At 42.4% G+C, this 25720-nt stretch overlaps 1 protein-coding gene across 1 annotated transcript in view; it reads left to right on the top strand.

Annotated features, from left to right (window-relative positions):
* Positions 1 to 25720, top strand: part of LOC147724585 (fibrocystin-L-like) — a 505554-nt gene that overhangs the window by 193485 nt on the left and 286349 nt on the right. Inside the window, exons 36-39 of the mRNA XM_086918064.1 lie at positions 3391 to 3495; positions 9815 to 10003; positions 15643 to 15813; positions 18743 to 18966. Coding sequence (XP_086774190.1) covers positions 3391 to 3495; positions 9815 to 10003; positions 15643 to 15813; positions 18743 to 18966 — 689 coding nt within the window. The remainder of the gene's footprint in view (positions 1 to 3390; positions 3496 to 9814; positions 10004 to 15642; positions 15814 to 18742; positions 18967 to 25720) is intronic.

A 25720-nucleotide genomic window follows, 5' to 3' on the forward strand; every position in this document is an offset into this window, starting at 1 on the left:
AATGGGAACACCTGCCATAATGAAATATACTGACAATAAAGTATACACACTAAGATCACAGTGGCTGACAGTCTGGTTGTTCAACTAACGCAGTAGCAAGAATATATGTCTAAGCATGACTGGGGAGCATGGTATACTTATCATAACTGGAAACCTACAATATGCAATTCCATCACAGCCCCGAAAGGGCACCACAGGAATCATATCATTGCTGTACTTTCATAATTCCTACACCCCTTAAAAGGTGCTTACCATAGAGAGATCACATTAAACCATGTTGCATACAGGTTAACTTACTTTGGAACTGCACATCTGTCCATTAAAAACCTCCCACCCCTAGAAAGTGTCTGACAGCAGAAAATCTCTCCATGGACTAACTTTGGCCACCAACCGTGCCACCATAATCCTTGCTCCTGGTAGAAAAGATCTTCCCCGCGGTCGAACAAAAGTTTCAACACCCAGGGAGCTTGACAAATTAACAAAGCTCCTGAGAAGTTATTCTTTTATGATCCTTAGAGACTAATGGTGGGGACTTTCCCATTCCTCTTGGGGAGTGTGTGCTGCTCCTGCAGCTCCTCCCACACCGTTGTTTCATGAGGGGGAGTGACACCAACTTCCTGGGGTCACCACAAGCCCAAAATGAGCGGTTCTTCCGCATAAATGCATCCAGGCCCTGCAGGGCATTATGGGGTGTCCTCTGTGCGTGCATCTTTGAGCAGCGGCTCCACTGCTGCTCTGGGGAGAGCTACTCTGTCCATCCTGGTGGCCTTGCGCCACATTACACCTTTTCTCAGGGGCCCAGTTCCACCTGGTCACCCTGAATGCAGGAATGATGTTGGAGAGCAGCTGGGGAGCCCACCCCCGGCTGCTCCCACCGGTTCCCCTGGGCGGCCACCACATTTGTGTGTTGCTCCGAGAGCCAGCACCTCCTCTACTGGGCCTTACTAGAAGCGCAACAGGGCTGCCTGGCTTCCTTCCCCACTCTAGTGCCCAGGGTGGGGATCCTGGAGCCCGCAGTCATCTTCGCAGGGAGCGCAATGGCGCTCCCCGACTTCCTCTTGGTTGGGGCCCAGAGTTGGGATCCTGGGCCCTCAGGTACCTTGACGGGGGCCGCGGCGGTGCTCCCTGACATTCTCTTGGTTGGGTCCAAGTGTTGGGATACTGGGCATCCAGGCACCTTCACGGTCATATGCATCGAACTCCAGAGGGTGTAAAGAAAATCCACTTGATTAAAGTTATCCAAGTCAATTGACTGCCACTATCCACACATCAATGAGGTCATGATTGCCGGCATCTATGGTCTTTCTCCTTCAAGCAGCAGCAACCAGGAGAGAGACCATAAGCCGAAACTGAAATTTGGATTACAGCTGATGCCAAACTAATACAGATTAACGAATGGGGGCACATGGATGATCCTCATCTTTAAGTCCTTTGCTGCGCACGTCGGCCAATGGCCGTCACAAGCACTACCTTGGTAGTCCTACGCACGTCCGTTGGCCGACGCGCTCCGCCCACTCATTTAAACCACAGCACCATGGAGAAATTTGCGCCCCGGTTAAGTGGATAAAGAAATTTTTTGGTCAAGCTCCGTCCGGGCTCGGAGGAGTAAATTCATGATCTAACAAACAAAGTCTGTCGCTTGTCTACTTTGACCTGAGGAGGACCCTATCTGATGTATCTACAGACAGATGTATCTACAGGGTCGAAACATCGACGTGAAATTGGCTCATGTCCAGGCTCACTATGACTAGATATTTAAAAGACAGTGCATGCTAGAGTGAAAGACCGGAGAAGGACAGAGAATTTATGTTATTGTTTTGTTTATGTTTGAATCTCAAATGTAACCATTTCACTTTTTGTCACCACAGTCACCCATTGAATTTTCTTCGTATTGTTAGTGTTTTCTTTTGTCTGACAGCCCATATTTATTCACTGTGCAAAATTGTTTTATGAAAAAAAGTTTTTCTAAAAAAGCAGCAAATCAAAACAAAAAGTAATACATTTATATGTTTGCTGATTTGCTGTATGTGTGGTACATTCAGGATTGCTTTGTATAATTTAAATTGATTTTGAAGAAATGGTTTGGGTGTAAATAAGCACCATATGGTGCTTACCCGCCGGAACCACTCTTAGCTTTGCAATTCGATACCCAGGTTCCGAGGGAAACAGGGTGGCCCCATTGATCTTAATACTATGAGGCAATCGGGCTGTTCCCGATGGTCTCGGCTGCCAGATCAGTATATGAACATGTTTTTTTTAGCAGTTTATGGGCCTGTTTTGTAGGCAGGTTGGCGGGTTTTACTGTAGATTTCCCTTATATTACCACAAGCATTGCCTGCACCAAACACAAATGCATACCTTGCAAATTACCAAGGAAGCGTGTCTTTACATGTTCAGAACTAGCCTGATTTGCAAATGTGGGCCACTTTTTTGTAGGTATCTGTTTCGCTAATGGTGAACATTTTTTTGGGTGCTCTGACCTATTTTCTGTCCCAGTCCGACCTGGCTGAGAAGAGAGAATCAGTGCCTCTGTGTGTCAAATGCTTTATAGCAAGGCGATGGACTCCCTCACACAGCGAGAGCTTGAGATCTTGTCAATAGACCTCTTAACAGTACACTCAACGTATAATTCTACCCAGAATAACGTTTATATCTGTAACTTTATGACATTTTTCAATTATTGTGACAAAACATTGCCCCATTCAGCCATCTTTCCCTGTACATTATTCTCTCTTGCACTCGCTCACAGATATATGATAAATCCCCCGCATATAAAAATACATAAAAACGCTCTATGCCAACAGTTCTTCACATGTAATATCCATCTAGACACTCAATGTAATGATATAAATTATGGTGTGTTATTCAGCCTTATGGTAGCTAACAAGGTACTGTAGATTTAAACACAGTTTATTTCTCTTAGTCTCTGCCCCAGATGAAAAGCATCATTATGGGCAAGAAAGGAGGTTGATGAAATTCCCATAAATGCTATGCCATGGATGCCCAAAATAGGTCCAGATATAATCATGACTACCACTAACTATGCTAATGAACTTCATTGAGAGCCATTGCTGGTATATAACCTTATGTGGCACCAATCAGACCCTGCTAGACCTATGTTTGATACCCCTAACTTGTACATTTTTGTTGTGACTTCTTACATTTCTTCTCATGGAGTGTAAAGTTTTGTTCATTGAAATGTTTCATTTTATTATGCTTTGCTCATTGACTCTATAATTGCTTTTCTCGACTATTTCATTTTGTAATTGCAGATCAAATGGCTTAGTTTGCGGATTCTGTCCATCAGAAGAAGAACAACAATTATGTTTTGTTCTTAAGCAAGTACTTTTTTTGTGCATTTGTGCTTCATAATCATTGTTACTTTTGCAGGTTCGCTGCCTTGCCAGGTTACTTCATCAACAGAAGAGAACATAGAATGTGTCATTCATTCAAGTGATACAACACACTTGGTCAGCAATAATGGCTCAGACATACGTAAGTGCTATTTCACCGTATAGAAAGAATAGGTATCCATATAGGGCATTTCCATTGAATGTGTGGTGTTTTATACTTTACCATTTGTCAGAATCTCATTATTTAAGTCGAGAATGATGATTTAGAATGACATGCCCTGCTTTGCTAATCGGTCCTTCCTTCAGCGATGCTTATCCATCTGTCAGAGACTGATTGCATGAACAGTTTGCAAACTCCAAATATTTAATTATTAGTAACATTCTAATATTATAACGAATGTCATCATAATGCATATGTAAATGCTTACACAGGAGTCCTCCAATGACCATAAATGCCCTCGCAATAAGACCCCCAAACTCAGCATTCATTTTCCCTCAAAAATGTAAATGTTTAAAAATGTTTGATGTATATTTTGAAATCCAATAATTTTGTCCCAAGATATTGGCTGAAAATGCATGCCGCCATAAAATGTAAACTTTTCATTTTGGATGACTTAACTAAGTTCCCCAAACAGAAGATCGTAAACATTGTAGAAATGACATGTTTACAACACAAAAACGTGCTTTGTATGTTCAACAAGGTCTCACATGCAGTGTCCTCACATAAGTGGAGATTCTCCCTTCCGTGCCCATTTATCATCGTAATTCAATGTTATGGTTGTCCATCATATGGCAGTGATTTTCACCAAAGGGATGCCAGGGTAGCCAGAATTACACCAAGAATACATAGACTGAATGATGTGAGCTCAGCTTTATCCCATGGAAAGGCATAATGTTGTCAAGAATACCTGCAATATGTTGTGTATTGGCACAATTAGGCCAAGACCATCTTTCTGCTGCGATAGCCACAATTACATCAAGAATCCCCATAATCTCATTTTTTCCCCGTACCCCCCACCCAGTGCCCCCTTCCCCTCCCACCCTTTCACCTGTGCCTCTTCATTTCCTTGAGGAACCCTCCCTTCCAGATAGGCTAAGACTATTTAGTCTCACCCACCTTAACAAGCAAAAAGAAAACTTACTAAGAAAAAAAAGAATGAATAGACGATCTTAACTACCATAATAAAGAGCGAATCCTGCTATCTTCGTACCCTCATAACAGCACACTCCCTCAGTTAATTCCCAGGCATCCCTCCTCTGATCTTTGCTATGAAGTCATCAACCTCTTCAGTGGTATGAAACTGATATATTTTATTAGTGAACATAGCTCGTAACTGAGCTGGGAACTTCAATTGGGCCTTGACTCCTAATCCCTTAAACTCTTCTAATCTGCTCCCAAATTCCCATTGCCTGGTAGCTGTAGTGTGGGATATATCTGATCTTATTTGAAAAATAATTGGTTCATGCCCTGTAAGAGAAAAGGAGACAGAGCCCTCCTTGAGACCTGCAGATAATATTTGTTCTTTGACGGCATAAGAGAGAAAGTTAACCAGAATCTTCCAGGGCTTAAGTTGGCCTTGCGTCTTCCTAAAAAGGGTCCCGATGGACCCTTTGAATCTCTTGGGCTAAGTTTATACCCGGAGAGCTCTTAAGTACTGTCCCCTGTAACAGCGAAATGATAAATCCCTTCCGATCGGCCCCTTCAATGGTCTCCGGATCATTCAAGAGTCTCAAATTGTTCTTCCGGGTATGGTTCTCCAATCTTTCTTACTCATCTCACTTTAGAATGTCAGTTAATGGGCCGCTGGTTCTGGGTCAAAGAACTCTGAAGCTATGGCAGGAGTAGCGACTCAGCGTAGTAAGAAAAGCTTTGTCTCTTGGAATGTCAATGGAATGAGATGTACTAGGAGACAGAGACTAGTAATGAAATATCTTGAACTTTCCGAGGCGCAGATATGTTTTCTGCAAGAGACCCATCTGACTGCTGAGGAATCTAGAAAATTGTTTACAAATACTTCTTGGGTTGAGAGCTTCTGCACCTCTGGTCAAACAACAAATACTCGTGGAGTTGCAATCCTAATAAAAAGAGGGTTAGTGTATCCTATAAAATCTTTTCAGACTGGCCAAACTGGGAGGTGGGTCATTGCACATTTGGATCTAGAGGGTATGGATTTGGTCTGTGTGTCTTTTTATGGCTCGAATGTGGATGACCCTACTTATATTTCCAAACTTTATTCAAAGTTAATTTTGGAGAATCCTCCTATAATTGTAGAGGGGGACTTTAATGTCCTCTTGGACCCTCATAAGTATAGGTCAAATCAGTGTCAGTATGTAGGGGCTCCTCATATTCGGCGTGCAATGAAAAATCTAATGCACGACATAGGGTTGGTAGATGTCTGGAGGGGCGTGATGGGAGATGCGGCTGGGTTTACGTTTTATAGTAAAATACATCACCACTTTTCAAGGATCGACTACATACTTATGAGTAGGGATCTCTTGTCTAAAACCTCCGCTATTTCTATTCTCCCTAGTCACCTCTCGGACCATGCCCCTGTTATATTTTCATGTAATAGTACAACAAAGACAACTCAGACGAGATGGACTCTAAATAGGAGAATGTTAACTGACCCGGAAATCATCTCGGCCATTAAAGCCTCCTCCTTGGAGTTTTTGAGATTAACATCGGTTCAACGTCCATAGGAGTTGTAAGGGACGCCTTTAAGGCTAATCTTACAGGTAGGCTACATGGTTTTATATCTTTCAAAAACAAAATTGAAGGTTGTGAGCTAAAACAGAGAGAATATAGAATTAAGATGCTAGAAGCCAATCTTCTTTTATCAGGGGGGGTCCACCCGAAAGGGTTGGTAAAGTACAGGAGGATCTTGAGACAGCTAGTTTGGACTATAGAGGTAAGCTAGAGGAGAAATGTAGGGCCCAATGGTAAAATAAAAACATTGAGAACTTTGAATATGGCGAGAAGGCTGGTGCTTTGCTGGCATCGAAGGCCAGAACTGACCGCACTAAAAATAATATAAGCGAGTTAGTTATTAATAGTAGTGGGGATAAATCCACAGATTTAGACGACATAAAGAACTGCCTTCTCTCCCTCTTTACAGATCTCTACAAGGAGGATGTGAACCCCTCAAAAAACCAAATCCAGACCTGGCTGAGTACTAAATTACTTTCATCCCTAACGCAGGAGGGTAGAGACCTTTTGGACTCCCCGATCTCGCTGGAGGGAATTAAAACTCAAATAAAGTTATCTAAAAACAAGAAAGCAGCAGGTCTGGATGCCCTCCCAAATGAGGTATACAAACTTCTGGAGGATGAGATAGCGCCAACATTGGGAACCTTATTTCAATCAATCTACAGTCCATCAGGGCAAATACCAAGTTCATGGAGAGAGGCGACCATCATATTAATACCTAAGCCTGGGAAGGATCCTCTGAGGGCAGACTCCTATCGACCAATCTCCCTGCTTAATTCCGATTATAAAATCTTTATGGGTATCTTGGCAGGGAGATTGGCCAAACTGGCTCCTGGGTTCGTCAGCTCTGATCAAAAGGGGTTTATTATAGGGCGTTTCATTCAGGAACAGACACAGCTCCTCATTGGCAATATTGATCTGGCCACAGCAAGATCCGAACCCTTGGTGGTAATCGCTTTAGATGCTGCCAAGGCGTTCGATAGGGTCTGTTGGTCCTACCTTTGGGAGGTGCTGGAAGCTATGGGCATAGGCCCGGTGTTTATTCATACTCTCAAACAATGCTATCAGGGAGCCTCTGCAAAAATCTTGGTAAATGGGACGCTCACTTCTAGCTTCGGGATTCAGAGGGGAACTAGGCAGGGCTGCCCCATTTCCCCCCTGCTGTTCGACATGTATATAGAGCTGTTGGCCCAGGCAATAACGCTTGATGATCGGATTCTCCCTTTTAAATCACAGCAGTGTACATCAAGAATAGCACTGTATGCGACAACATTGTTCTCTACACCAGTGACCCAGAAGTAACAATGCCAAGGGTTGAGACCCTCTTGGGGGAGTTTGGCTCAATTTCTGGATATCTAGCCAAGTCCTCCAAGACGGAGGTAATGTGCTGTAATATAACACACTGGACGGGGCAGACCAGTACTGAGTTCAAATATCTAGGCATTACAATAGTCAGTGAGTTAGACAGAATTGCTCCCTTGAATCTGAAAAGAGTCATCAAAGAATTAGATCGCTTGTTCGCAAGGTGGAAGAATCTTCCTTTGACTATTTTCGGTAAGGTAAATTTAGTTAAAATGACTGTCCTCCCTAAGCTGACATACATTTTTTACGCTGTCCTCTGAGGTTCCCTCAACATGATATCTCGAAAATACAGGGAAAGATCGGGAGTTTTAAATGGGGGGGACAAAGGAGTGAGGTTGTCTGGAAGAAATTGAGGCAGAGGTTGCTCAAAGGTGGGTTAGCTCTTCCGGATATCAGTTGGTACCTGGTAGCATTCCAATTTAAAGCCATCTGGATGCTTTTAACAAAACCAATACTTTCAGCTTGGGGTCTTCTGCTCAGTGAATTGACAAGCAATGTTGAAGGGGGCAGAACAGAAGGGTTCCTTTATAAATTCGGAGCACCAACATTTTTTAAGAAGGTGCACTTGAAGGACCTGTAAAACGCACTAGAAATCTGGTGCAAAGTAAGGACTACATGCAAGATTGGGTACTACTCGTATGTTTCTATATCGAAATAAAGCTTTACTACTACTACTACTACTCGGCCCACGCTCCCATTTGGGATTCCCCGGGGACTCCTCTTTGCCTTAAAGATAGGTTGGCTGCTCCTATTAAGGAGGCTGGAATTTCCATTTGGTCAGATCTGGGGGATACTGATGGGGTGTATTCGTGGGAAATATTGAAAGCTGAAATAGGCCCTGGATTCTCCAAATTCAAGTTCTTACAACTGAAATCCTGGTTCGAGGCAGAGAGCCGGGGTATAATGGGAGACTGGGAAACCGAGCTCCTCTTTATGTCAGACAACCAGATAAAGAGAGAGGTATCAATTTGGTACAAGAAATTGGTTGAAGCAGACGACAAAGATATTCCATCTTAGGCTTTGGTGTGGAGACAATCCCCCTTTGAATCTGTTATAGAGGAGTTATTAGAGCCCTCCATAAATCTTCTATACAAATATACCAAATCAGCTAGTCTAAAGAAAAACCATTTCTTTGTTACCAACCGCATATATTATACCCCAGCTAAAATAGGAAAATTGGCCCCATCCCCTTAACCGAAATGTTATAGATGCATGGACCCTAAAGCAAATGACATCTATGTTTTTTTTGAATGTGCAAAGCTTGTAACATTTTGGGAAGGGATAGGGGGCTAACTGCGCAAGATCTTTGGTATAAATATCACGGTTAATGGGACTCTAGTCTTTTTTGCCAATGACTGCTCTTCAACAAAGAATCTGGCAGCGAAAGACAGAGGACTTTTACTGTGTCTTATTTCACTAGCGCGTAGGGAAATCTGCCTGAAATAGAAAGACCCCAACCCCCCAAGAACAGAAGATTGGTTGAACTCTGCATTTACAATGGCTCGTCTCGATATCGCCAGTGTTGGTAACATCTCAAATAGCCTCTGGCAACCTCTTATCATCATGGGTAGAGACTTGAGACTGTATAGCGAATGAAGCATGAAGGCTCCCGGTCCTATGATTACACCTTTAAAACTCCAGTGTAAGGAGTTGGTCGGGAGACCTAAGCATGTGCAGTCGGCCGGAGGGAGCCCAGGTCCATAAAACGGCTGTAACATTTAGCAATTTGCTTAAAGGTGAGATGAGGACAAAAAAAAATCCACATATTCTGTGAAGGATTGGCACAGCTATGCCTGCACCAGTAATATAGCAGCCACAGCCACACTGTCTAGAGTGCCCGCAAGATGTCAATTGTGGATGTCCATTATTCCAGTTATAGTTGTATTAATGACAGAAAGTCCCTCATTATGGCAAGGATGAGCCGCCATAATGCTATTGGTAACCACAAGTATGTCAAAAAGGCACAATCACAAAAATCACAAACAGACATGCATTCACAGATCCATTCACTCACAGACAGAGGCATGTGACCAGCACTTGGGTGCAAAGGGCATTTCACACATTAACCCTAACACTTGTGAACGGAAGAGGGTGTGGCTAAGTGTCACAGAATTGGAAGTCACTCCTGTATATTTGTTATCATTTTATTTTAACAAAGTTGACAGTGATTAAAAAAATGGACTTGCATTGGGAAGTGCTGCTTCTGTATTTATTCACCACCTTTAATTTTCAGATATTCCGTTCTTTATTGAAAAAATCTCTATTAGGACTTTGAATTTATTTCGTTTCCAGTGCAGTAAGTGCCGGTGTCCACAACAGGTTTCAGGAAAGGTGACGTTTGAGAATGTCACAAAAGTGTATGTACTAAAAGTGTGTGTTTTTGTTGGCACAGACTTTGGGCGTGGATATGCCTGGTCTCCAGCATACCTGGATATCGCTGTAGGAGACACCGTGGTATGGCAGTGGAAAGCCCCAGCTTTGGTCCAAAATGTGGGTTACCGAGTGTTCTCTGTGTCCAGCCCCGGAAGCAGTGATTACGACGGGGAAGGATTTCAAAGTCCCAATGGCAGACAAGCATCTGGTAAGTTGTGGCGTTTTATGAAGAGTTCTATACTCAGTAAAATGAAGATAGGATGAAATGAGAAAGTATCCCTCAATTAAATTGAAATTCCCGTCTTTGCTAAATGAATGAAACCGATGCCGGCAGATTCAACAAGCAAGACATAATTGACTGTGTTACTGAGGTTGGCATCAGCTGATATTGGAAGTAAGTGCTGAAAAGAACAGGCTGAGAGTACCTGAAATGCCTCGGCTTACATCATTTCACGCATAACTCGATGTGTGTTAATTAACTTCAATTTTTTTCATGGGAAATGTGCGTTTTAAGTAGCAGATTTAGTTGGTAAGATGCAAGATTACAACTAGAAGCTCCTGTTTGCTCGATTACCTCCTCCTTCTTGCACCAAACATTATGTAGATCGCTTGTGCAAAAAAAAAAAAAAAAACAAGCGTTGTCAAAAGCCCAAAAGTTTGCCGGTGGCAATGGAGAACTGACGAAGCCATAGAAAATGCCTGCTTCAGTACAAAACATTCTAGAGAAAGGATATATAAAACGCATGGATGATATAAATATTTACATGTTTGATGACAGCGTGTACTTTTCAGATTTAAAATAGTAAAAAGCAATGGCTAAACGAATAGGTATGGTTTTAAAGTGACAAAGCATACAAACACAAGTTTGTCAAATAGTTTTGTATGCATTATTACTATAAAGATATGGGCCAGACTACCCTCCTCATTTTGCTAGACCTCACGGCTGCGTTTGATACCCTGTCTCCCTCAGTGTTAACATCTTGACTGAGGGAGATAGGGGTTGAGGGGTCCGCACTTAGTCTGCTGACCTCTTTCCTCGGCCAGAGGGAACAGAGAGTCAAGCTGGGGGAGTTCCTATCTCCATCCCTTCCTGTGCAGTGTGGGGCCCCCAGGGGTCGGCATTAAGTCCGACCCTTTTTAACATCTATGTGACCCCACTTGGCAGGCTCATTAGATCTTACGGGATGGAGGTAGTCTCCTACGCCGACGACACGCAGATATTGATGTCTCTCGCCCAACCTGTCATCTCGGCTGCCTCCAATTTTAGACACTGCATGGAGGCAGTGGCTCAATGGATGATTTGCAATTCATTGAAGCTCAATGGCGAGAAGACAGAAATTCTGGTGTTCGGAGGTAAGGAGGACATTTGGTCGGCGGAATGGTGGCCCTCATCCCTGAGCGTGTGCCCGACACCCACTGCCCTGGCCAGGAACTTAGGAGTCATGATTGACCCTACTTTGGGGTTGGGTCAGCAAGTAAATAGGACTATCTCCACATGCTGGGGCATAATAAACATATTGAGGAAGATAAAACATTACCTGTCCCCTCAAGCCAGAAAGCAAATTGTAATAGCATTAATAGGCTCAAGACTTGACTATTGTAATGCCTTATATATAGGCATTAACAAGAGTCTGATAATGCGACTTCAAATGGTGCAGAATGCCGCCGCGAAGTTTGTGCTAGATCTCCCTAGGCGGGCCTCTGCCATGGCTGCCAGAAAAGCATTGAATTGGCTTCCGATTGAGGCCAGGATCTCTTTTAAGTCCCTTTGTCTGATCTATGGGGCTTTGGCCACAAACAGATCTGGAGGCCTGAGGGATCTGTTAATTCCGTATACCCCTTCCAGATCTTTGCGCTCTGCTAATAAATTCTTGTTATCAATCCCACGTGTCCGTAGAGCTAGGTGGGGTGGCAGAGCCTTTTAAACTTTGGCTCCAAGGTTGTGAAGCACTCTGCCGTCTGAGATTAAATCCCTTCCCTCAAAGCAAGCCTTTAGGAAGGCTCTTAAGACGTGGCTATTTGCCAAAGCCTATCCTTAGCTCTGGATTTGCCTTTTTATGATTTTCTTTGGTTAGGCGCCTTGATGCCTACGGGCTTAGTTGCGTGGTATAAATTTCATTTCATTCATTCATTCATTCATAAATGCTTACCTATTGGCTTTGCTAACTTGAACATCTACCAGTCAATTCTGGGAGCTTTCTAATCTTCCCGCTGAGAGTGTCATTGTCAGTTTGGGAGTGACTATTATAACATTTCCAAGAACTTTGTTCCCTGTGAAGAAGGAAACAATCAACACGAGTCTGGAGGACTCATTAAAACATTAAATAAAGATATTTCATCTCTGCACGGAGGGCAGCTTCAATATAAGATTACACCCCGGCCATCTTTAGAAGTATCCTCAATTAGTGTGGTCCTGAAGAAGGTGTGTGGACAAAAGCAATTTTCACACCGAAACATGCGTTGACCATTTTTAGAAGTGGTCTCAGCCCACAACACATTAACGGTTGAAAAAGAAACACCTTCCCCATTGTTTTATTGTTTTGTGTATGTGTGTTTGTACTGGGATGTGGTATGCAAGGATGGTATGGTACATTTTTTATAGTATGTATGAGAGAGTGCAGGATGGGGGTTCTAAATTTCATCTTTTGTTTGTTTTGTACAGTATTTTTCATGTACAGGTTTTGCTAAATAAGTGCAATCATATGACAAATATTTTAAAATCAATGGATATATGAGAGTAATACATGTATTGATATTTCGTAGTAGAACCGAAAAAATGTTTAAGAAATGTTAAATGAGAAATATAATCTACAAAGCATGTATATTGTGTAGTGCTTCTCCAGGTCAGAATACAGATTTCTTTTCTGACATATTAGAAGAAATTTAGGCTAAGTGGGATTTTTTTTCTCTTGCTTCAGCGGTGAAGGCTATGCCATGTACATATTTCACTTTCTACTCATTGTGTCTCCATAAATATTCATACTTCAGCAAGATGCGTGTTTGCAATCAGCATGGATTGTCAAGTAGAGTCTCTAATGATACTAGCACCAAAGGTGAGGGTGCCACATGTACAGATTTTGCAGGCACCCAATTAGGTCAAAAACAGGGTATAAATCACATTGTTTATGAAACACCTTCTGGAAAACACAGGGTTTAGGAGAACCGACTTGAAAAGTTTGGTGCTGTATAAGTGAGTTCTAAGGAATTCAAGAACAGCTTTAACGCAGGTGAAGAACAGTTGGAAACCTTCACCCTGTAATAAAAGTTCCGAAATGTTTAATTGCAATATGTTGGAAATTGTACACACTACTTCTCCACTGCAAAAACTCTTTATTTTTATTTTATTTTCCACCTACTCCTCAACAAATGTACACTATTGACTTTATGGAATAAAGTACCCTCTAGCATACATTATAAGTATATTGCAAGTCAACCAAGGAGTTCCGTGACCATATTGAAGATGAGGTCAGATCTGCCCATGTCTGCACAATGATTGGCATACCCCACCATAGCTAAATATGGGACACTTAAATGTCCCAAGAGACCAGATACTGAACCCTGGTGATGACGTGTGTACGTGGTGAAAAAAATTTTCTTTCAGGAAGAGGGACTCCAGTGGACGCCAGAAACCAAAGCAGACAGAACTAGAATTGCAGCTTGCTGAGCCTGTTGAGAGTGAGCCTGAAAAGAAGTGGTGTCCTGCAAGTCCAGAGTAATAGCTAAACTTGCACCAAGTTTCAAACCACTGCTCCACTCCTGTTGCCTTCCAGCTGCCGAAGTACCCAGGCATTACATTTGCCGCAGCCCAGGCTTTGTGATTGCCAGTCGGGTGGTTGAGGCCTTGAATGGCATCTCCAGCTAGAGAGCAGCTCACAGTGACTGGAGACAGAGCCATGTCAAAGTTTCAGAAGAATCAGAGACCAGTTAAAAGAGTTCAATTAGGATTCATTTATGCATTTTGTTTATAATGGGAGAATTCTGATACTCTGGGAAGGATCCAACCAATCTGGACATACTATCGACACCTCATGCCTTATTCACCAAGGTCGGTTTGGTCATTAATGTATGTTTATGGCCAAAAACAAATTATACTTCCTAAACGCCTGACAGGAATTCATAGAAGGATTTTGAAAGGGGATAATGGTCAGAAAGTAACTTCAGCCAAGATTTCAAGGGCGTGAAGGGAAGAGATGGCACCCCGCATTTGGTGGGAGTTTAGGGAAACACGTCCTCCATAAACAAATGTGTTTCCCAGTGGAGAAAACACAAGACAAAAATGTACATCTGCACAGCCGGGTTTATTACCCCTGTGCTGAAATCTACTCTATTTAGATTTCAAAATAGAGGGAATAGGAGCTGTGGGAGATGTCACACGACAATGCCAGTAGTGCACTTGGAAACCAGTCCTACTTCTGTGAATGTTTGAGAGCTGCAATGAAAAACCTAGAAGAACGTTCAGGCAGAGATGGGAATCTACGTCCTTACTTTTATGTTGTTTAATCCCTTCCACCTCCACTTCTGATTGAAAATAAGCCTACATACAGGCTGCAGGATGTTTTGCAGGATTTTGGGGCACATGCATCAAGCATTTTTGGAGTCGCAAACGGTGCGATTCCTTAAAATCGGCCGTTTGCGATTCCAAAAATGCTTTTTGGAATGCATCAAGCATTTTTAGAAATCGCACATTTTTGCGATTTCTAAAAATGCGATTGCTTTTAAGAAATCGCAAATTTGCGATTTCTTAAAAGCAATGCATGATTACTTTTATAATTGCGAATTCGCAATTAGGGTGTCAAATTTACCGAGTGGTTGAACCACTCGGTAAATTTGCAAAAAGTGTTAAAAACGCTGCAAAAGCATTTTTTACACATTCATGTTACGGACACACATGTCCTTAGGACATGTGTGTGTGCAACATGATGCGAAAACAACATTTCATGGGTGCAGGGGGGGTCATTTGAACCCCCCTCTCCACCCTTGAAATGCAATCAGGATTTGCGAATAGCAAAGTGCGAATTCGCAATTCCCATTCATTCCTACGGGCATTTTAGCCCATAGGAATGAATGGGAATTGCCAATTCGCACTTTGCTAATCGCATAATATTTGAGAATCGGTAAAAATTGCGATTTTTACCGATTCTCAAATATTTTGAGAAAATGTACATGCATCCCATTTTGCATTTACTAATTTGCGATTCCCTAAAAATCGCAAATTAGGAAGTGCAAAATGAAACAATGATGCATGTGCCCCAAAATGATAAAAAACGTTTCATTCATAGTATGGATATGAGTTAAGAGCGATTTCCCCTTCATTATACATCAAGTTGGTTTTAGTCCTGTATTTAAGGCCTTAGAACTCTGCTATATTTTGAGCATGTATTTTGGGATTAAGTATAAATTAACTAGAGCAGATTTTCAGTTTGTCACATACAATAAATGTGCATATAAATAATGTACTTTGAAATCATTTACAATTTCAGCAGTTAAGCTGAAAATCTGGTCTGGGGCCAGCTCTCTTGAAAAAAACGTGAAAAACTCTTGATATATCAAGTGACAAACCTGGCTTTAGCTTCACTTCCGTGGTACAGTTAGGCGGCAAGAGGGTAAGAACTTAAGACAGAGAACCTAAAGAGGAACGGGCGGGTCAGTTAGTACGGTTACCAGCTAGTATTTAAATTATTTTTGTAGCTACTTTAGAAGCATGATCAGACTGCTAGCCTAGCGGCTGGTAAATGAAATACACAAGAACTCCATGTGGCATGTGATTAACACATCATCAGTGAATTAAGCCAAATATATCTTTAATGAGGACAAGTGCTCCATTTTAACCTCATTCTCATATTTCAGGCTCTTTTAGATACCAGTTCACATCCCCCGGCGACTACTACTACAGCAGCGGCAGTGTCGGCTATTCCAACAGCTTTTCTCTACAGGGGAAGGTCCGGGTACTTCCGGTTCCAGACAAAGAAGCTGAACTGCATCTTCTCGTTGGGGGAAAAGAGGCTCAATATAACCCAGGTATTTCTGTTTTCAGAAAGGTCTATCCTCATCTGAATGCATGATTTATAAATATATATTTTTAAGTTATGAAAATTAGAAAATCAAGATGTATATTTTGAAGGTGGTAAACATTATAGCTAGAGCATGTGTACATTAGGAGAGAGCTACCTTGCTTGATCTGTTATGTCTTTGTGATACCTTCAGGCGCAGTAAATGCAAATAATATAATTGTGTCTACCGACTTGGTGCACTTTTTAATGTTGGCAGATAATGCTACACTTTGAAGAAATAAAACAATTATTATGGTGCCTCCTTTTTTATTTATATATAAAAGGCAGGTATTATTTCTAACAAGGGCTTTGTAAAAAAAAAAAGCTGATAATCATATGATGCGAAATGAGTTAATTTAGAATCAGTATGAGTGACAGTATTATACTTTGTCCCCAGTAGTGCAAGGGCCTATGAGCCCGCTTTGTGCTCCCCCGGGGCACAATGGTATTACAGAAGGGGTCGCAGAGGCTTGTGCACCCCTTTCTGTAATACTGATAGTGCTGAGGCACATGTCTCACCAGCGCTGTCATGACAGGTTGGTCCCTGATTTACATGGGGGTGTGGCTCTATGCAAATGAGGGAATCTCTTTGCCTCTGCACCTGTGGTGTATTATTGATGGAGTGCAGATGCAAACAGTTCCTTATGAGGCACCTTCACAGTGCACAACAAAAAGGGGGTGCACTGTCAGTGTGTCTCTTGAAACAGCCCTCTGAAGGATGGTTAAGAGGATCCCTTCAACCCCCAATGATGCACCCTACAGGTGGTTTCAGTCACTCACTCCACCTGCCTACAGGGGGATCTCTTTTCCTTTAAAATGTAGGCAGCATCCCACCTAAGCAGAGAAACATGGAGTCGCCTTGAAGCAGCCGCTCTGTATTTAATTGAATACGCAGCCCATAGGGCAGTGCAGGTTTGCGGCTACTCTGGTGGCAGGGCATTCCTTTTATTAGGGTGCACTGTCCCTGTTTGCAACTAGCACACCTGCTTAAAGTTAAATATTGTATGGCCCTTGATGGAGAAAGGAATATGGGTAAATCAGTTTATGAACAGTAGGAGGAAACTAAGGAGTATACTCTAGGATACAATACATTTTAAATAGCATGCAATAACATTCTTGTTTGTTGACATTTAAGAAGATGAACTGGATACCAAAGGCAATGGGATAATGTCAACAGAAAGGGTGGCATGAAGATAGCTGGAAAAGTAGCTCAGTGAACTTATCATTTACAGCTAACAAATGTGCTGTTCTCGAGGCTATGAATCGGAATACCACTGAGACTTACTCATCTTTTCATTATTCCAAGTTTGCTGAATTGAGAAACAAAAGACTGTGTCAACCTTGTGGAATGTTTGACATTCACTCATTGTCTAGGCTTTTCTACTTGGAGAGGATAATTCGACCTAATTTGCATAAAAGGATGCAGTCATCTCATCCACATTAGTCGGCATGGTTCATCATAGGAACGAAAACGCTAGTTGGGCTCATCCAGAAGTCTTACTGGGAGTGATTGTGGATGAATATGTCCTACAGAGGCCACTGTAGTTAAAATTCTATTTAGTGTGAAAACTAATGAGTGATTTATTACTTACTCTGCCTCACCTTTACAAGATTAAAAATTATTAAGGATAGGTAGTAAGTGGAATATGACACCTCCATCATCTCTCACCTTGTGGTCAACCTGTCTCTTCCCTGTAATCCACAGCCTTGCAGTCAAAGGGCTTTCATCAGAATCAAAGGGACCCACCCATGCGGTGAACCTAAATCTAACAACTGAGTGTGTGTTTTGTGTATAGAAATCATACGGTTAACCTGAATGCCAAGGAGTAAGAGGATGCTGAAGTTTGTCAGGGAGTTACCGTCCCCTAATTTAGGGCATTATTTAGATCTCGGCAGAAGGAATACTCTGTCACAAACGTCAAACGTGACCAATAACCCGTCATCTGTATTACAATCTCCACAGGATATAATGGAATTGTAATACGGCGTACGGAATATCTGTCACGTTTGTGTTGGAGTATTCCCCTCCTCCAAGATCTAAATTAGGCCCTTTATCATTATCCATAGAGACTAGAAGCAGGAGGCTTCTTAACTATCTGGAGATCCAGTGAGTAATCTCTTTTTAATTACGCCTGCAATGCGTACACCTGGCGCCACCCATGAGCTTCCAGCAAAATTGAGTGCCATATTACTATCTGATATTTGCAGAGCTTACAAATGGTATTTCTGTGGTATGAAGCACTATATAAAGCATGTTTTGATAAATAGCACCATCTGTACTTGCCATGCATTACTGGCTGTAAAACTACTGTCTATTGCAGAAGAGAAGATAGTGCTCTGAGGTCCCTAGATAACTGGAAGTAGAACTCAATCAGCTATTCTGATTACAGGGAAAATACTAAGCATAACAGAACTACTGTAGTATCAAATTGTTATTGATGGTGGTCTCTTTCCATGGTGAGCTTTACATTTTTATTGATGTACCTGCTCAATCTGTAAGAAATCCCATGGCAGCATGGTTATTCTCTAATTTAGCCTTTAAGTGCTGCTGGCAGCATTTAGGACTTTTGGTAAACCTGTGACGCTATAAGTGATGCATACGTGCAGTAATCTGAGGAGTACAGCTGGGCTATTTAATAGGTAATGTCGCTCAATGATCAGTAAACTCTGCAGTTTTCATATTCAATTTATGTATGTGCAGAAATACAGAAATGAAACATGCTTGTCTGCTCTCTAGTTGCCCAATAACTCCTAATTCAATTGAACTTGTTCACCCAGGTTTGTAATTATGCAGATCGCAATTATTTTAAGTGTAAGTGACTCCTCATGCCTTAAGCTTTAGGTCCGGAATCTTATTCTAAGATAAATGTCTAACCTTAAATGTTTTATGTCTTCAGGACCTGTCCCATTCCGCAGGAGAAGATCCCCTGTAGAGTGTGTAGCCGATGAACCAGTCTGCAGCCATCTCCTGCATGCAACTTCAAGTCCACATCCCATTGTGTTTGAGTTTTCCAATTGCTACTCTGCTTCCATAACAGCAATCACTCCATCCAATGGCACCGTCTTGGACCCAATAACACTCACTGGAACCGGCTTCAGCAACATTTCATGTGCCAATAAGGTAAAGGACATCTGAATAATACCAATTTATTAAATGTGGGTTTATGATGTCAACAAATATATCCAAGAGCCGCATTTCCAACCGACGCATCATGATGTCGGATTCGGACAGCCTTTCCAGATCAGCTGTCGAAATCTGATTTGGGGGGCCCGTAGCAGGCCTCCCTTCACCTGGAGACCTCCAGTTGGGGCCAGTGAGGGTGCCCATTGGTCCGATCTTCCCAACCATTAATGTGTGGCAGGCACTAAGGTGTGCCCACCACAGGGTGCAAGGTTTTACGTGACCACTCCTTTCTTCAATAGAAGCCTGTGTAGTTAGTTGGAACACCAATCAAACGGTGTTCAGAAACATCGTAATCGGTCCATCGGACTCCCCGAATTTGATTTGGTCAGAAACGATTCCGAGTCAGTCAGAAAGCTTTCCGACCGACATTGTAATGAGGCCCATAGTCTGTAAAAAGGTGAGTAGCTGATGAATGTATTACCATGATTGAATGAGTGTTCATTGATATTTCTTCAGCAGAGTAAAGGCAAAGTTAGAGCCTGGTTTAGAGTTTGGCAGAAGGGCAGTTCATAACAAATGTGAGGGATATCCCACATAACTTAATACAAAGTGCCATGGGATAAAATGCACTTGTAGTAAGGCAAATGGGATATCAGTCCCACTTGTGACGTAGTAACTTGTCCGCCAAATTCTTCTACTTTGCCATATTTGATAGTCTGGATTATTACTTTGTTAGGGTGGGACAAGGTATGGACATGGAGTCTGTAAGCAGTGCTTTAGCAAGGAAAACAAAGTTTCAATGAGGAAATGTGGGTTGAACCTCAAATGGGAATGGCAAAAATGATCTGGCTTTTTTTAGAAGTGTGTGTTAGGAATGAGGTATCACAACAACATCATTCAAATCAAGTAACCAAACATTTAAATTCCTTAACAAAGAATAAAAGGATGAAATAATTAGTGAATAAAAGAAAACCAAAACAAAGTTGAAAATATCGACCTGAAGATATTATTTCGTCGAGAAAATGTCACAAATACCAATAGGAACAATTGCATTTTAAACATCAATGTCAGTTCAAGTACCTACACCAGAGGTTGGCTGCCTGTGGCCACTCTCGCACCCAAAAAGCATCTATAAAACCATCTTCTGTTCCGGTTCATATATTGGTCCCACATTTCAATGTAACTAACAATAACTGTTATTTAATTAACTCAGTCCTACCTTTCTGTCAGCAGGCCAAGGTGTTTTCTCTCCCAGGAAAGGTATTTCATATCTCAAAGAGATATTTACTCCCAATGGAAAAGGGAGAGATTGGCCTGAGGTGAAACTACATTGACCATCAAATTAGATTATTTGGTAAAGAGTACAATGGTGTGTGGGTGATGTCTAAAGCTATTTTCTAACCCAATTTTATGGGAATTAAGGCTTTATTCACAGGGGTAAATATATTATAGGAAAGAGCTACCACTGCCTAATGCAGTACAAACGAGCTGCCGAGCCGTACTTATTTAATTATTATTCTGCTTTTGTACATTATGGACCCAGGCATTGTGGGCTTCAAGACACTACTTACAGATTAATTGGCTAATGCCTGATGTAGGCGTTTAAGCACGTCACACGATTTCCTTTGATGTGTGCCTGCTGCAGCTTTGCACACAGCTGTTGAGGGCTGTATTGAAAGCCACGCTTTTAAAGCAACGTTTGGTGCAACTTTAAACTTCAACCAATTGGTCACAGTATATCTGTGAGACACAAGTGCATTGCATCATGTTCAAAAGAGGTTTCTTAGACATTGAACATGCCAGTTGGGGTTAGCAAATCTATCACCATGTTTGGTGGGTTGTTGTACATATGCTAAGAACAGTTTTGCAGTATGACCATCCCCCGGGGTCATAATTGGTCAGGGAATACATCAAACAATGTGGCGGGACCTCACAGAATTGTGAATTTCCCTACACCATCCATTCTCTTGTGTGAAATATTATAGGAGGGAAAGCCTATATTTAACTTTGAGACATTGTCATAAGGTCACAAATACTGCTGCATAAATAGATGCTGGATGAGATGTCAGCTGCAGCTTAAGGTAGTCACATCCAACCACATTTAAAGCGCTACAGAGCAGTGACCTTGATACTGATTGTTGGCTGAAGTCTGGAAAAGCAATGACACAGTAAGTAAGGAAAGGTAAATGTCATTAGCACCAGTCCCTGTGAATATGCATCTAGTAAACATAAACATAGGTCATTTATTGGCAACAGACCTTTGCCACTTTAACAAGTGTGAAGCTGTCAAGTGGAAAATCATCTCACTAAGAAGCAAGTGCACCTGGCAGCAGGTAGCGCTTTAAAAGAAAAGGGGGACGCTGCAGATATCTTCGAGACACGTTTATTTTTGATTCCAAAGTTACTTCACAGACTCTCATAAATAACTGTATTTGGGTCATCCAATAATGGCATACATGCCATAACTTCCCGATAATGACACCAGCCTTTTGTTTGTTAAACTGTAGGCTGTGGTTGGTGTTCACATCCAGACTGACCTCCAGGTTACCCATGTAAAGTGGTTAATGAGCAGCTCTGAGCCATTTATGAACACAATGTCACTTGCCATGCAGGGATCATGAATGGCAGCTGACACTTTCTGAGAGTCATTTTCTGGTCTTAATTCTAAAATCTTGACAAACACACAGTTGTTTACCTGATAAGGTCAGTTGTTCGAAATAGGAAATGAGCTATTTTGATATGAAACCATATTTTGTTTAAAATGTAACCCTTTAAGTGCTGCCGTCGGCCAACGGTCGCCACGAGCACTACCTTGCCAGTGCTGCGCACAACCGTTGGCCGACGGATCAGCATTCGTTATTCGAACGTTCAGCACTGGGCGCTGAACGTTCGACGCTCGGAAGGTGTTAAGGGGCTTATTACGAGTCTGCTCATCCACGGACTGCCAGGCTCCTGGGGGCATGGCAGTGGTGGTCTTACAATTGCCCTATCTCGACCAGGGCCATCCTTGGGACCAGTGCAACTGCCAAGAATCAGAGATCCCTGGTGGTGGTGTGGCGGTCTTGAGGTCACAATATGCTTGTCGGGCTGCAGCATATTACGAGCTTCCCCCACTGCCACACTTTTCGTGGCAGTGCATTTCATGGAGGTGCCATGAAAAGTGTGGCAGTGAGGAAAGAAAGGGGGCCCAGTGCCTTTGCGCCATTGGGTGCATCCAGTACCTGCACTCTGAGTGCAGGTAATGATTTATTTATTTATTGATTTGTTTTACAGGTTTTATATAGCACAAACTTGACCCGAATCGAGTATCAGAATGCTTTACATAGCACCAGTTGCATTTCATGAGGACACATTCATTTTTTTTTTGTTAGTCATGGGGAGATTAAGTAATTTGCCCAGAATCACTGATGTTGACGTTCCCATTGCGCTGCCTGTAGGCAGCACCGTGGGAACACCAAAGTCATCTGCGGCGTACCACAAGGTTCATCACTCAGTCCCACCCTCTTCAATGTGTACATGAGCCCCCTCGGATTCATCGCGCGACAACACAACCTCAACATCATCTCCTACGCTGACGACACCCAGCTAATCCTCTCCCTCACCAAAGACCCTAACACCGCCAAAACCAACCTACACGAGGGAATGAAAGAAGTAGCCGAATGGATGAAGAACAGCCGCCTAAAACTAAACTCGGACAAAACAGAAGTCCTCATCTTAGGATCATCCCCCTCTGCATGGGACAACTCATGGTGGCCTCCAGCTCTGGACATAGCACCCATACCTACAGATCACGCTCGTGACCTGGGCTTCATCCTAGACTCCTCCCTCTCGATGACCAAACAAGTCAACGCCGTCTCATCATCATGCTTCAACATCCTACGCATGCTCAAAAATATTTTCCGCTGGATCCCCACCGAAACAAGAAAGACAGTCACCCACGCACTAGTCACTAGCCGACTAGATTATGGAAACACCCTTTACGCCGGAACCACAGCCAAATTACAGAAAAAACTCCAACGCATCCAAAACGCCTCAGCCAGACTCATACTGGACATCCCCCGTCAAGCTCATATTTCCGGCCACCTGAAAGATCTCCACTGGCTCCCCGTCAATAAGAGAATAACGTTCCGTCTCCTCACCCACGCACAGAAGGCCCTCTACGACATAGGACCCGAATGCCTCAACAAACGAATGTCCTTCTACACACCCACCCGCCAACTACGTTCATCCAATCAAGTCCTCGCTGCAATTCCGCGCATCAATAGATCCACCATGGGAGGAAGATCTTTCTCCTACCTGGCGGACAAAACCTGGAACTCTCTCCCCACTCACCTCCGCCTCACACAGAACCACCTTTCCTTCAGAAAGCAGATAAAAACCTGGCTATTCGATAAGTAACGCACCCACCCTCCCCCAAGCGCCTTGAGACCCTCTGGGTGAGTAGTGTGCTATACAAATCACTGAACTTGAACTTGTGAGACAGGAGAAAACTCCTAATCTGGCAGGTGGTTCAAACACGGGGCTGTCCCGCTCCTGCACCGCCAAACTCATAATAAGGCCCTAGGTCTTTAAAGTGTAAGAATTCAACTAGAGAGTCTTAAAGCTCCAAAGACAGATCGATTGAGAGTGGAAATGTATGAGCTCATTGGCCTGGTGCACTCCTAAATACTTCTTGAGCTAAGTTTAAAGAATCAAATATCTTGTCTGTGTATCAGGTGAGTTTTGCTGCCTTGATCAGCTGTGTATGGTATTGCTGCCGTGCTGTGTATGGTATTGCTCTTTGAACCCAAGTCCGTTTTGTTTCCCGTTTAAAGTCTTTGTGATAGAATCGTTCTAATTTATTCATTTCTATTTTAGCTAACTGGAGATCCAGTGGGTCCATTTGTTTCAAGCTTTTTTTTAATTCTAACAAAAGGGCGGGCTGTGGTCCTAGAACATTTTCTTCCTCTATTCATGACTTGTGTAGTTATGATTTGGAAATTGAGGCCAATATGTCTTGCAATAGGCGACCAAAAGATTTTAGCTGAACCTAGCTGTCTGGGCAAGACGTCGAATGAGTGTAAAATAGCTTTTAGCCACAGTTTGCATTTTATGGGATCACTCACGCTCGATTAGCCACACAAATAAAATCTCTTGTAGCTCAAATATGATTACAGAATGTAATACTATTAGGGCCAAATTACACGTAACATATCTTTGATGTCAAGTGTGCTTTCTAAACGAGGGATCCATATTAATGTGAAGTAACATTTTTATTTCAAAGGGACATGGGTTTGCAGCCAAAGGTTCTCAATGCTGGTGTGAGACAAAATCTGAGATGGGTGATATATTGTGTACCCTTGCCTTCATAGCTGCCCTCTGCAGCAGGGTGTTCTTTCTCATACTCTCACTTCTGATTCCCCGGGGCCTTGCTATTGTTGCTTGGCGAGTCAAGTACAGTGCCTTGACTATGCCCAGGCACACCAGCTAGCAGCAGTGGCCGCTACATAGAAAAAAATATATAAATCATACTTTTAACGAGTACACATAAGGCAGCGGACAGTTTGTGAGGCCAAAGGTAGAACATATTGTTGTACCTTTATCTTTTTACTAAGGTATGTATTCGTTTTGTTTTGTCTTGTTTGGATATACAAAAGGCATTGCCACATCCAATATGTCTAGCTTAGCAAATTATGTTTACATTTCCCCATTACTTTTCTAATATTTGACTGTTGAAGGAGCTGCTAGGCCCTTGACAATATAAACAATTGTTTAAAAGTGAAAATATGTTTTGCTTTCAGAAAGCACATATTGCCACAGTAGCCTCTAGCGTTAATGGAATTACTTTCTGTGGGAATGCGCTCCTTGCAAAAGAGCAGTGTGCAGTCACTCTCAGTGTAGTAACTCAGTGGCTGAAGTGGGCTGACCAATTGCCCCATACTAAATAGTGTGGAGTGGAAGAAAAATGTGAAAGCACAACAACAGATCAATAAGGGAAATGGGTTGGTTAAGCCTCCTATAAGTATGTGTAATATGCCTGTATAATTTTTGTAACATCAAAAGGTCTTCTTGGCTAACGCCAGACAGAAAAAATCAGAAAAAAACATTCTGTTTGCAAGCACACTCTTCCCCGTGACAATTATAAAGTATTATCTCCTACCCAATGGTTAATTTGTAAAAAAAAAGTTCCAGGGCTCTCTTCAGGAGGCAGCTTGCACCAGCCCTGTTAGCACCTCCTAAAACAGAACCAACTACTAACCATTAAAATGGGGAGAGGATGTGACGTAATAACCGGAGCTGCAGACTTCGCCGCTGGGAAACCAGGTTTGAGTCCTGGGGTCAACTCAACATCCTGTGGTTCTGGGCAAATCATTTAATCTCCCTGTAAATGAATGTGTCTTTAACTGGTGCTCATGAAAAGCGCGGTGTTGATGATTAAGTGCCAGTGAGGAGCCCTAGAAACCACTGGCTCAATTTAAGCACTACTCCAAGTTCTAATAGAGCTGAAGCGCTTTAAGAAAGCTCTGACCAGTACAGTGTGAAGAGCTATAATAAAGTGTAGTGTAAAATAACCTGAAATAAGACTGTTCTGTAAATGACATTTATTAGTCTGGCTACATTAACTTTTATGAATCTTAGGTCACTAAATCAGTTGTGTGGCACTGTAACTCAGGGCAGCCAGTTCTCGAGAAAATAATTTATTGTTTATTTATGGTACAAATAATCAGCGGCACACTGCTGAAATAATGCACAGTAATCGCTTTTAAAACTC

This window comes from Lissotriton vulgaris, chromosome 4_1, assembly GCF_964263255.1.
Source record: "Lissotriton vulgaris chromosome 4_1, aLisVul1.2, whole genome shotgun sequence".
Classification (NCBI taxonomy): Eukaryota; Metazoa; Chordata; class Amphibia; order Caudata; family Salamandridae; genus Lissotriton; species Lissotriton vulgaris.